We start from the raw sequence: 12,500 nt of genomic DNA on the forward strand, positions 1-12,500 counted from the left end.
TATTTAGACATCTGGATTCAGTTCTTGGTCTCAAAATATGATGCTCATCGATATAGATACTAAAATGACTAGCCTACGTTTACTATACGCCCTTATCCAGAGCGACTTACAATTTATCTCATTCCTCACACAACTGAGCAATTAAGGGTTAAGGGCCTTGCTCAGGGGCCCAGCAGTGGCCCTGGGATTTGAACTCACAACCTTCTGAGCAGCAGTCCAACACCTTAACCACTAAACTTCCACCACCCCCCTAGTTCACGCATGAAATCTTTAAACATCTTTGTCTACATAAAGTATGCAGGTGATCTTGTGAACAATGCAGCATCATTAAACCAGTCTTAAGTACATGGACACATTATGTGTTTTTCATGGCCACTATTTAGTATTTAATGAAGTGTTTATTAACATTCCTGATTAATTAACAGGAACAGGTGTCCATGCATGTTCTCGCCGTGCTTGGTGGGTTTCCTCCGGGTGCTCCGTTTTTTTTCCCCACAGTCCAAAGACATGCTTCTAGGCTGATTGGAGTCTCTAAATTGCCCGTAGTGTGAGTGAATGAGTGTGTGTGTGTGTCTTCCCTGCAATGCTTTGGCACTCTGTCCAGTGTGTATCCTGCCTTGATGCCCGATGACGCCCCATGACCCGATAATAGATCGGATAAGCGGTACAGACAATGAAATGAAATGAAAAGGTGTCCAAGCACTTAAGACTGGTTTAACCCTGACCCATGATGCTGCATTGTACACAAAGATGTTTAAAGATTTTATGCACAAACTAAGGGGGTGGTGGTAGCTTAAGTGGTTAAGGCTCTGGGTGGTTAATCGGAAGAGCTACCACTGTTGGGCCCTTGAGCAAGGCCCTTGAACCTGCACCCCCACCCCCCACACACACATCATGACTGAAGGGTTTCACTGTGCCGTATTGTACATGTGACAAAAGAAAAGGCAACTAAACTAAACCCTGCATCTCTTTACGCCATCTTCGCAAATCAGAAACCTTAACGTTAACCTTCAGAAGAAAGAAAGACGGCTGTGCAAAACAGACAGGCGTCATGATGTCATAGTGGATAAAAGCGTTCGTGTGTTAATAATGAAATAATCGGAAATATGAAATTATACTTTAGGAAGGAAATTACTCTGTGCAACAGCTTCCCATTCTGACTACTCTATCATCCGTCATACTTTCTTTTCTATCGTATTCAGCTTTCTCCTTCCCCCTCTCTCTCTCTCTCTCTCTCTCTCACACACACACACACAGACACTGAATGATACTTAAGGGAATGTGAGAAAGAATCTGCTATTATTTTATAAATATGCCCAGTAGAGCACAAGGAACAAGAGCCAGTGCTCTACATCAGTCATTTGGATTCAAAGCATTTCTCCCAAGGTTTGCTTAATTGAAGCGTGTGTGTGTGTGTATGTGTGTGTGTGTGTGTATGTGTGTGTGTGTGTGTGTGTGTTCAAATTAACATTTTGGATCATGTTTCCAGCAGTACGCAAACTAATTTATGGACCTCTTCCACTCTTCAAAGTGATAATGCATGATCTGATTATTCATAAGGCAATAGCGTGTGTGTGTGTGTGTGTGGTGATTGGGTGATTGGGGGAGTGAGACTTGTCACACTCCCAGATGCACACCTGGTGCCTCGTTTCGAGGTCTGAACTCTGTGTTTGTGTGCGTGTGTTTGTGTGTGTGTGTGTGTGTGTGTACGCCTGTGACGCTCATCCTCTTCCCATCTTTCTCGTCGCTTCTTCAAAGCCTTCAGTGAGACACCATGCAAATGAATGCAGGTGTTTTTGTTTGTGTGTGGTGTTTGTGCTTGGTTTATTTAGCTGCTCAGCGCTCCAGAGTCAAGTGCTGCTTGATAACGATCTCATTTAGAATCGGTAACACTGACAAACACTAGCTACCTGGACGCCGACTCAGTGAAGCCACTGATGATTATTTTTTATTTATTTATTTATCTATTTAACCCTTTTACCAGGCCCAAACCCCCGGTTTTTGTTGTGCACATGTTCAGCATTGAGTGTCTTTGTCATGTCTCACTCCACAGTGGTGTTTAATACGAAGCTCATATGAAAGTAGACACTCGGGGATTGAAGAATTTGTAGTTTCATAAGTATTACTGTTTTTAATCTAGCTTAATATGGGCTAAATTTTCATAGAAAAGTTCCAAAAAGTTAGTTTTTACAAACAAATGTTTCTGTCTTCAACGTAAACGATGATATCAAACCCATTTCTGCCCCAAGTGCTTGCTGATAATCATCTCAAATTTGATGCAACCGCTAAAATTCTCAGGGGAAAAACACACACCTCAGACAGAAAGCACCAGACTCCTGACTCATTTTATATCAGACCTCATTTATTTATACTGACTGAAAATGTCCCATCAGTCAATTTCCCCATTTGAGAGATATGCTGTTTTTTCATTTATCGTTACATTTAATGTAGTCAAAGTAGCTAGAAACCGTCATCCACTGAAGATGTCATTTCCCACAGCAGAAAATGGAAGTTATATAAATATAAATATAAATCCCTGACACTGTGGAGACTCCTTTCTCATCCTTTAGCATTTTATCATTTAACTAAAGCCACTCTTAACTGATGTGTTTGTCTAAACGTAGATCATTTGAACACACACTGATGGATTTCAGTTCCCATTCATGAACTCGAAATTTACTCTGTTTACCCTGACAGACAGCAAGACTCCTTAGATGAATGGTATTTCATTTAACCCCGTGAGGAGCCGTCTTACATTCTAATCCAGCCTGGCATGAAGGGTTATGGCATTAAAGGAGTGTTATTACGTCATAGGTTCATTTCGTTTAATGGCTCGATGCTCTGCTTCTCGTCTCGGCAGGTCTCACGACAACGTGCCGTATTTCGCTCTGGGAAATTGGAAGTCCATCATGCTGAATATCACGCTCGCCAACATAGGAGACGATGCTTTTCTGCCCAAACTCCATGTCCAGTTACCCAACAATCTTCACTTCAGCAGAGTGCTGGATGCAGTGAGTGTACATATTCACCTAAAATTGGTATTAATTATTATTATTATTATGACCTGTCCAAGGTGTACCCCTGCCTTTCGCCCAATGTGTGCTGGGATACGCTCCAGCAGACCCCTGTGACCCTAATTAGGAATAAAGCAGGTATAGACAATTGATGGATGGATATTATTATTATTATTATTGTCATTATCATTACAATCGACATAGGGATGTGGGAAGGAAACCTTCCAATAATCAGAACTACACTCTAATATTTACACCACAATCAACTGAAACATATGTAGAAGACATTTATTTTGCAACGTTATTGCCAATATGAGTTTGTCACAATAACTCTACTAAATTAAAATACTAAAAGCCCCACCCCTATTGCACAAGTTGGTAACGCCCACACACTTCAACCCTCAGACCAAACCTACATCCGTGATGTTATGATGCTTTGAGTGCATGCGGTATTTACACTGATTAAAGGATATTATTTTTATTTTCTAGATTACATTAATAATTTAGAGTACTGTATGTGTAATATCTCCCACTGTGTCACTTTATTATTGCATATATTCGTTACTATACTTATGTACAACTACTACTCATCATTTTTGTGTCCTTAGCACAAGAATTTCATTGTATATAGCTGCTTAAAGCATGCACGTGACAATATTTCACGTAAAAAGCTTAACTATAAAATAAAAACTCATTGCTGTGGATGTGATGGTGATTTCAGGAGGAGAAACATGTAAGCTGTGAGATTAGTGAAGAAGAGAATGAGACCATCTCCCTGGACTGCAGCGTGGGGAATCTCTTCATACCGGCTCTGTCGAAGGTATTAATATTTGTCTCTTTAAATTCTTCCTTTCTATATTTGAGTACGGTTTGTTATTGACGTGCTGCTTTTTGCCTGCAGCTCAACATCAGCTTTCTACTGGACGTGAACCAGAACAGCAGCGCTGGTGACCTTACCATCATCATCAATGCTACGAGGTACGCAAACCCCAAGGCTTCAGTGTAAATATGTTTTCGAGTCCTACTGGGAAGTTCGTATTTACAACTCGGGTAGTCGTAATTACGACATCAGGTGCGAGATGGGCGTGTAGCTTCTCTTGATTAACTACAGAAACATACAGCAACTCTTCTAGATAATGAATTCTGGTGTGTTTTCCTTTTTTATGTTTTAAATCAACCACTGAAAAATTTACCTTTACATATTATATCGTTAGCATTCCAATTCAACAAATTTACCATTAACTACAGAAATTGCATCCACTGATTCCACCATATTTTCTGACTGACACGCCCTCAACTAGAACACTCGAGCTCAATCCAGAGTTTCCGACTCGTAATTACTATACTCAACTCGTAAAAATCCCATCTTTCTGACATGACATTCGTAAGCGTACTGTTTATCCATAAAATGAATGGTTCTATAAAGAACCTTTAGCATCGTTTCTGTTGCACAAAAGACTCTTTGTAGTGGGAAAAAAATGTTTTTAGACAGAAAGATAAAAATGTTCTCCATGGCACTAAGAAAAAAGAAAGAACCATTTTAAGAACCATTTCCTGAAGGTAAAGTAGTTCTTTTAGGATATCACTTTTGCAGTAAAACTCCCTTTTTGGCTGTTCCTGCCACCTTTATTTTTAAAAGTGTATGAATGCTTGATTCTGATTGGTTAGAAGGTGTTGATTAATTTTCTATAGCAGCAACTCTTACACTAGGACGCTGTAAAAATGGACGCTCCATGTGTAATAACTGATATGGTGAGGTTTGCCGTGAGGAGATGCTTATTTAGTATTTTTTAAAAGAGTCTCCAGTGTCCGCGGGACAGCTAATGATGAAGAAACAATTGTTTAAGTGATAACATGGAAACTTTTAGTCATGCGACTCCATTAGATGTAACTATAAACAGATAATTTTTTAAATTGCAACCTCATGTATATTAATTATGGTGTAGCTTTGTGTCCAGCTGCATCACACTAACCAACCAGCACCACACCCCAGGGTTTAATTCTTTACTTTTTCATACATGTATAGTGTGAGAACTTTCTAGACCAGAGCGTTGAACTTCTTCAAGGAAGTTGAAACTGGGCAGTCTTAGCCAGTAAATGTTTGAAGAAAAAAAAACTACTTTGCATTATTCATGAACAATAATTTGGCATCCGGTTCACACAGACCCACACAGAGAGCTCATGTGAGAGGCCCACAGTGTGTTTTGGGTGTTGTTAGGGGCGACCGGTAAACCTATGCTTCAGGATATTATGAGTCACTCGAGTCGGCGCAGCAGAGCTTCCCGTTTTCTTATTGAACAATTATAGTATCGTTCTTACATACTGTATTTAAAGGCACAATTAACAGATTGTTTTATCCTTTCATAGTGTCTGTAGACTGAAATGATCATAAAATTCCTCAGAGAAACTGAATGAGGCTGAATTGTCTCAATCGTCTCTCCAGTTCACTATTCAGGGCACTAATCAGGAAGTCGGCTATTTTAAGGTCTCTCTCTCTCTCTTTGTCCGTTTGCCAAATACAAAAAACCTTCCAGTGCACTGAGACATTTACTCCCTCAATAAATCCCACAATACATGGCAAAAACCAGGGACGATTGATGCTCACTATGTTCCCAAACTGCAAATGATGTCATATTTTCGAAAGGGTATCAGCAAAGAATAATAAATAAATTAATTAATTAATTAATTAATAAAAAAAAAAAATGGTGGATGAACCAAACTCTCAGCCAACTTCATCTACAAACATAAGTGGCTTGTTATCATTGTTGTAGCTCTCAACTGATTGCTTACATTAGCGATTTTTAATTTATTTGACATTCTTTATGCAATTTGTTTGAGCCTAATAAGTGTTTAATGATTTTTTTTTTAATTATACAAAAAACTGCATTTTCTTAACCTCAGCCACTAGGTGGTGGATGAGACATCATGTTTTCGCTCTCTCCATCCATCCGTCCATTCATCCGTAGCTACCTTCCTTACATATAAGTATATTTTAGGGTATTTCAGGCCCACAAATTCATAACAAGTAGGAAGACCACATTCCCGTCGACGCCGGTGACATCAGGTTCTACTTGTTTTTTGTTTGCTAATTGGTGAAATGTGTGTATTTCAGTGATAACTACGAAAACAATGACCTTCTGCACGATAACACGGCTAACCTGACACTGCCGCTGAGATACGCTGTGGATTTCAGCGTCCACGGGTGAGTCAACTTAAACTCCATCCACACATTAGTGCTGCACTGAATCACACACACCAGATCAGAACTTTTATCTGCTTAATCTGTTGATAAAATAAATAACTAGAACACATGCCCTTGAAAATATAAGGACTAAGGAATATAGAACCTTTAGAACATAGAAAAATAGAAACATAGAACCCTAAAAATGTATAGCATTGGCAATATAAGGCCTTGGAACATACATAGGACTCTAGTAACATAGCACTTAAGAAATATTGAGATCATAGACCTTTAGTGAACTTACAAACCCTTGGACCAAAGAACAATAGGAATATCAGGATGTAGGAAGGAGAACCCAGGAAAAATAGGACCATGGAAAGAAAGGATACTGGACACATTGAACCCTAGAACTATTGGGCCCTTTAAACATGTATAGAGGGTGCTAGAAAATTAAAGACGCTAAAAATCTAGTTCCTTGAAAATACAAGGCCATGTGAACAGAAACCCTGGAAAGTTAGGGCCCTAGAAATATAGGTCCTACAGAATAAAGGAGATTGGGTGTTACCTACCAACAGGTAGGTGAGGGCTAGAACCAGGAATTAAGTCAAGTCAAGTCAAGTCAAGAAGCCTTTTGAATAGTGTACATGACATGGAAAATGAGATCAGCAGCAACGAGGAGACTAAAATGAAACAGAAATGATTGGAGTGTTTTTAGAATGCTACAAGAAAACCAAGCAACATTGCTCACATTCAAGATGAACAAGAGAAGTCCATTAGGTACAGAGTCTACTGAGTCATAATTAAGTATAGGAGGTAAACTGTGTGTTATATTAGATGTGTCTCAGATTGTGTATAATTAAGAACAAGAACTAAACAGGAAGCAGTAAAGTGCTGTTATATTAGATGTGTCTCAGATTGTGTATAATTAAGAACAAGAACTAAACAGGAAGCAGTAAAGTGCTGTTATATTAGATGTGTCTCAGATTGTGTATAATTACGTACAGGAAGTAAACAGGAAGCAGTAAAGTGTTATATTAGATGTGTCTCAGATTGTGTATAATTACGTACAGGAAGTAAACAGGAAGCAGTAAAGTGTTATATTAGATGTGTCTCAGATTGTGTATAACTCATAGGTTCATGCATAGAAATTCAGCAAGGTTTGGTGTATGACTAATACCTGAATAATACAAAGTATAATAGAGAAAGGGGTGGAGCCATCAGAAGCCAAAATTTGAGACATGACTCACAAGAATAAGTTCATAGTAAAAGTAACACCAACCAGGTCTAAGATAATAAAGCATTTAAATAGAATGTATACTGTATAACAGAACAATAGCACTCATCCCTTTGCTTTCTCTTTCTTTAATGTACAGACTTGTGTCTCCATCATCGTTCATATTTGGGGACCCTGATCTGATGCCAGTTGACTGCTACACCCAGAAGCTGAATTACACATTTATGGTACTGAACATTTTATGCTAGTAATTATAGTATTGAACCAATAAAATGAGAAAAATTGTATGCTTCGAAATAAGACCCTTTGATTAACTGTAGTGTGACCTATCAGAGCTATAAGAGCCAAAAAACATATATGAAATTATGTGAAATGTGAAAATATGAAATTATGCCCTGTTCTGTTTGGCATCTTGTAAATCTGTAATAAACTTGAAATAGAATAGAAATAGTTATAAATATGAGGGGGTTTGAATTGTGAGCAGTTTTATCATTCCAAGTCTGAATTTTTAGATTCCCTTTATTTTATATATTTTATAGGTCCATTGTTTAAAATAAAATTAGATTGAATTGAATTAACACACATAATATTGGGTATAACATTTGGTATTGGACCTTAAACTGAATTGGAGCTTAGACCTTTCTGCCAAAACCCCAGGCAGATTTTTTTGGACAGCATGTATTACATACCATATATTGACCCATTGTCCTTTAAAGTCTGTGCAGTACAATGAGGTCACTCGCCTGCAATACTGTGACGCTTCCAAAGTGTTCCTAAATAAAGTATGACTTACTATAACGTGTTTCTGTGACATACAGGTGATGAACCTCGGTCCCAGTAAAGCTCTCGACACCAAAGTGGAAATAGGCATCCCTCATGCTCTGGTTCCGTATCCGGATCGCCTGCTCCGAGTCACAGATTTACAGGTGAGACGGGAGACGATCGTATAATCCTGTCTGGTTTTATAAGCTACATCTGGAACATCGGTGTACTAAATTTAGAGCTGGTCCTTGAGAGCAGCTGTAATTTATATGAGGATATAAGATGAGATGGGAGGATGTGTGTGTATGTGTGTGTGTGTGTGTGTGTGTAGGAACTTAAAATTTAAAAATTTACTTATGATTTGAATTTGGAATTTATTTGGCAGAACATTTTAAGTGAATAAGGGGCCAAGTTCAAGGGATTTAAATTCGCAACTCGACAATCAGGAGCGCAAAATAATAACCATAGAGCCAAAGGAAGAATCAACAGGCAGAAGGGGTCCAAGCACTAATACGGTACACTTCCCTTATTGGCCAGATGCTTTAGAGATTTACATCTGGGACTGTTTCCAATCCAAGTGTACAGCTGAGCAGTTTAGGTGCCTTGCTCAAGACAATGGCTTAGAAACCAGAACATACTATACAGGAACTTTATTTATTAAGTAGTCTTTATTTGTTACACTACATTACTGCACAGTGAAATTCTTTCTTCACAAATCCCATCATTGGAGGTTAGGGTCAGAGCACAGGGTCAGCCATGATACAGTGCCCTTGGAGCAGGGTGGGTTAAGGGCCTTGCTCAAGGGCCCCAACAGTGGCAGCTTGGCGGTGCTGGGGCTTACACCCAGATCTTCTGGTCAATGACCCAGAGCCTCAACCACTTGAGCTACCACCATCCCACTTGAGGCTCGAGGTCCTGTTACCACAACACAGGACACGTGTGGAAGACTAACTCAGAAAGAAACAGACCAAAGTCTTAGCAGGAACAGGAAGTTCACTGAAGACTACAGTGTACAACTTTCTACTAAAATAGATAAGAAAATGTTTGTTTAACAGTTTATCAGCACGTTATTTGACACAAAAATGGATTCTCCTTTGTCTTTCAGACAACTCAAGGTCACTGCCATGTGAAGAACAGCAGCTGGCCACTGAAGGACGACTGTGATGTTGAGAAAGCTCCCTTTTATAAAGACCTTGTGTTCTACATGTCACAACCCACCAAGCGTATAATGGTAAAGCTCCACCTCCTGTGTTACACACCTACACACTTCTCTCAAATAAGACAGAATTTCTTACACACACACATCTGCTATAACTTTTCAGTTCTGTGGTCAAGTGGACGAAACCTGCATGAAGATCCAGTGCAGCTTCGGCAACCTGGAAATGGGCAAAGAAGTGACCATCAATATTGAGATGGAGCTTAACCCTGCTGTTCTTCAGATCAGCCCCGTAAGCATAACACACACTCTCAAGAAGTTCAAACTCAATCTATAGAAGTTCATCACTTTCAATTCAACTTTACTCGAATTCAATGTTAAACTAAATCAAATTTAAGATGAACTCGATGCTAACTCAAACGAAACACTAACTCAAACCCAACCCTAACTAAACACACTAAGTCAAACACTTCTCAATGCTAACTCACACTCAATGCTAACACAAAATTAACCCCAAATCAACACTTATTCAGGCCACTTGTAGTGATGGAATAAAATTTAACATGAATTCTAACTCAGCACTAACTGAAATGTAAGACAAACTCTAACTAAAACTCAACATTAACTCAAACACAACACTTACTGAATTTAAGATGAACTCAAACACAACACTTACTGAATTTAAGATGAACTCAAACACAACACTTACTGAATTTAAGATGAACTCAAACAACACTTACTGAATTTAAGATGAACTCAAACACAACACTTACTGAATTTAAGATGAACTCAAACAACACTAACTGAAATTCAACACTAACTGAAATTCAACACTAACTGAAATTCAACACTAACTGAAATTCAACACTAACTCAAATTCAACACTAACTCAAATTCAACACTAACTCAAATTCAACACTAACTCAAATTCAACACTAACTCCAGCCACTTTTAGTGATGCTAGCTTATGGGTTTAAATTCACTCAAATTTAATACTAATTTAACATAAACTCCACTCTACCTCTGACTCAAACTCAACCCTAATATAAATGAATCACTAACCCAAATCCAACATGAATTCATACTCAGTAGTAACTCAAGCTCAACACTAACTCAAGCTCAACACTAACTGAAATATAAAATGAATTCAACTCAACACTAACTCAAATTCAACACTAACTCAAGCCACTTATAGTGATGCTAGCTAGTTGAATGAAATTTAATTCTAGCTGAAATGGATCATTAACTCAAATTCACCACTAACTGAAATTTAAAATGAGCTCAAACTTAACACTAACTCAAACTCAACACTAACTCCAGCCACTTTTAGTGATGCTAACTTATGGATTTCAATTCACTCGATTTTAATACTAATTTAACATACATTCCACTCTAACTCTGACTCAAACTCAACACTAACTCAAACTCAACACCAACTCAAACTCAACACTAACTCAAACTCAACACTAACTCAAACTCAACACCAACTCAAACTCAACACCAACTCAAACTCAACACCAACTCAAACTCAACACCAACTCAAACTCAACATCAACTCAAACTCAACATCAACTCAAACTCAACACTAACTCAAACTCAACACCAACTCAAACTCATCAACTCAAACTCAACACTAACTCAAACTCAACATCAACTCAAACTCAACACTAACTCAAACTCATCAACTCAAACTCAACACTAACTCAAACTCAACATCAACTCAAACTCAACACTAACTCAAACTCAACACTAACTCAAACTCAACACTAACTCAAACTCAACATCAACTCAAACTCAACACTAACTCAAATTTATCAATTTAAATTTAACATTAATTTAAATTCTAATAATTTAAATTTAACATTTAATTTAAATTTAAGATCAATTTAAATTTAACATTTAATTTAAATTTAACATTTAATTTAAATTTAACACTTAATTTAAATTCTAACACTAATTTAAATTTATTAATTTAAATAACATTTAATTTAAATTTAAGACAATTTAAATTTAACATTTAATTTAAATTTAATAATTTAAATTTCACATTTAATTTAAATTTAACATTTAATTTAAATTTAACATTAATTCTAAATTTAACATTTAATTTAAATTTAACATTTAATTTAAATTTAAGATCAATTTAAATTTAACATTAATTCTAATACTAATTTAAATTTAACATTAATTTAAATTTAACACTTTAATTTAAATTTAAGATCAATTTAAATTTAACATTTAATTTAAATTTAAATTTAAATTTAATATTTAATTTAAATTTATTAATTTAAATTTAATATTTAATTTAAATTTAACACATTTAATTTAAATTTAACATCAACTCAAACTCAACATCAACTCAACACTAACTCAAACTCAACAACTCAAACTCAACACTAACTCAAACTCAACATCAACTCAAACTCAACACTAACTCAAACTCAACATCAACTCAAACTCAACACTAACTCAAACTCATCAACTCAAACTCAACACTAACTCAAACTCATCAACTCAAACTCAACACTAACTCAAACTCAACACTAACTCAACATCAACTTAAACTCAACATCAACTCAAACTCAACACCAACTCAGCCACTTTTACTTATGCTAGCTTATGGATTTAAATTCACTCGAATTTAATACTAATTTAACATAAATTCCACTCTAACTCTGACTCAAACTCAACACTAACACAAATTAATCACTAACACAAATCCAATACGAATCCATACTCAGTAGTGACTCAAATGCAACACAAACTCAAACTGAACACTACCTCAAACACTATAACCCAAAACTTTATTCTAAAAATACTGAAATTTCATTTTTCCTATTGTTTAGGGAAGACATGCTATAATGCATATGTTCAGCACCATTTCAGTCACATCTCCAGTCAAGGATAACAACACCATCATCTTGAATGAGGACAACAACATCGCTGCTGTAAGTCCATCATACAGCTACTGATATCTACATTTGTCTAAAATGTTTACTCACTGATGGAACTTATTTACAGCAAGAACGATGATCTAAAATAAAAGGATCAGATCAAATACAATCGGTCAGATTTCATGTTTATTCTATGTTGCTGTATTTTCTGATGTTGAGAGACTCAACTGTGAAGCTCACTGAGAGTCGATTCACTACC

At 36.8% G+C, this 12,500-nt stretch overlaps 2 protein-coding genes across 3 annotated transcripts in view; one reads left to right on the forward strand and one right to left on the reverse strand.

Annotated features, from left to right (window-relative positions):
• The window catches only part of cerkl (ceramide kinase-like), a 180,897-nt gene that overhangs the window by 81,110 nt on the left and 87,287 nt on the right, over nt 1-12,500 (reverse strand). The window lies entirely within an intron of this gene.
• The window catches only part of itga4 (integrin alpha 4), a 45,147-nt gene that overhangs the window by 31,627 nt on the left and 1,020 nt on the right, over nt 1-12,500 (forward strand). Inside the window, exons 18-26 of the mRNA XM_058391383.1 lie at nt 2,861-3,011; nt 3,736-3,834; nt 3,916-3,992; nt 6,127-6,216; nt 7,569-7,656; nt 8,248-8,355; nt 9,297-9,422; nt 9,514-9,639; nt 12,194-12,295. Coding sequence (XP_058247366.1) covers nt 2,861-3,011; nt 3,736-3,834; nt 3,916-3,992; nt 6,127-6,216; nt 7,569-7,656; nt 8,248-8,355; nt 9,297-9,422; nt 9,514-9,639; nt 12,194-12,295 — 967 coding nt within the window. The remainder of the gene's footprint in view (nt 1-2,860; nt 3,012-3,735; nt 3,835-3,915; nt 3,993-6,126; nt 6,217-7,568; nt 7,657-8,247; nt 8,356-9,296; nt 9,423-9,513; nt 9,640-12,193; nt 12,296-12,500) is intronic.

This window comes from Hemibagrus wyckioides, linkage group LG06 (assembly GCF_019097595.1).
Source record: "Hemibagrus wyckioides isolate EC202008001 linkage group LG06, SWU_Hwy_1.0, whole genome shotgun sequence".
Classification (NCBI taxonomy): domain Eukaryota; kingdom Metazoa; phylum Chordata; class Actinopteri; order Siluriformes; family Bagridae; genus Hemibagrus; species Hemibagrus wyckioides.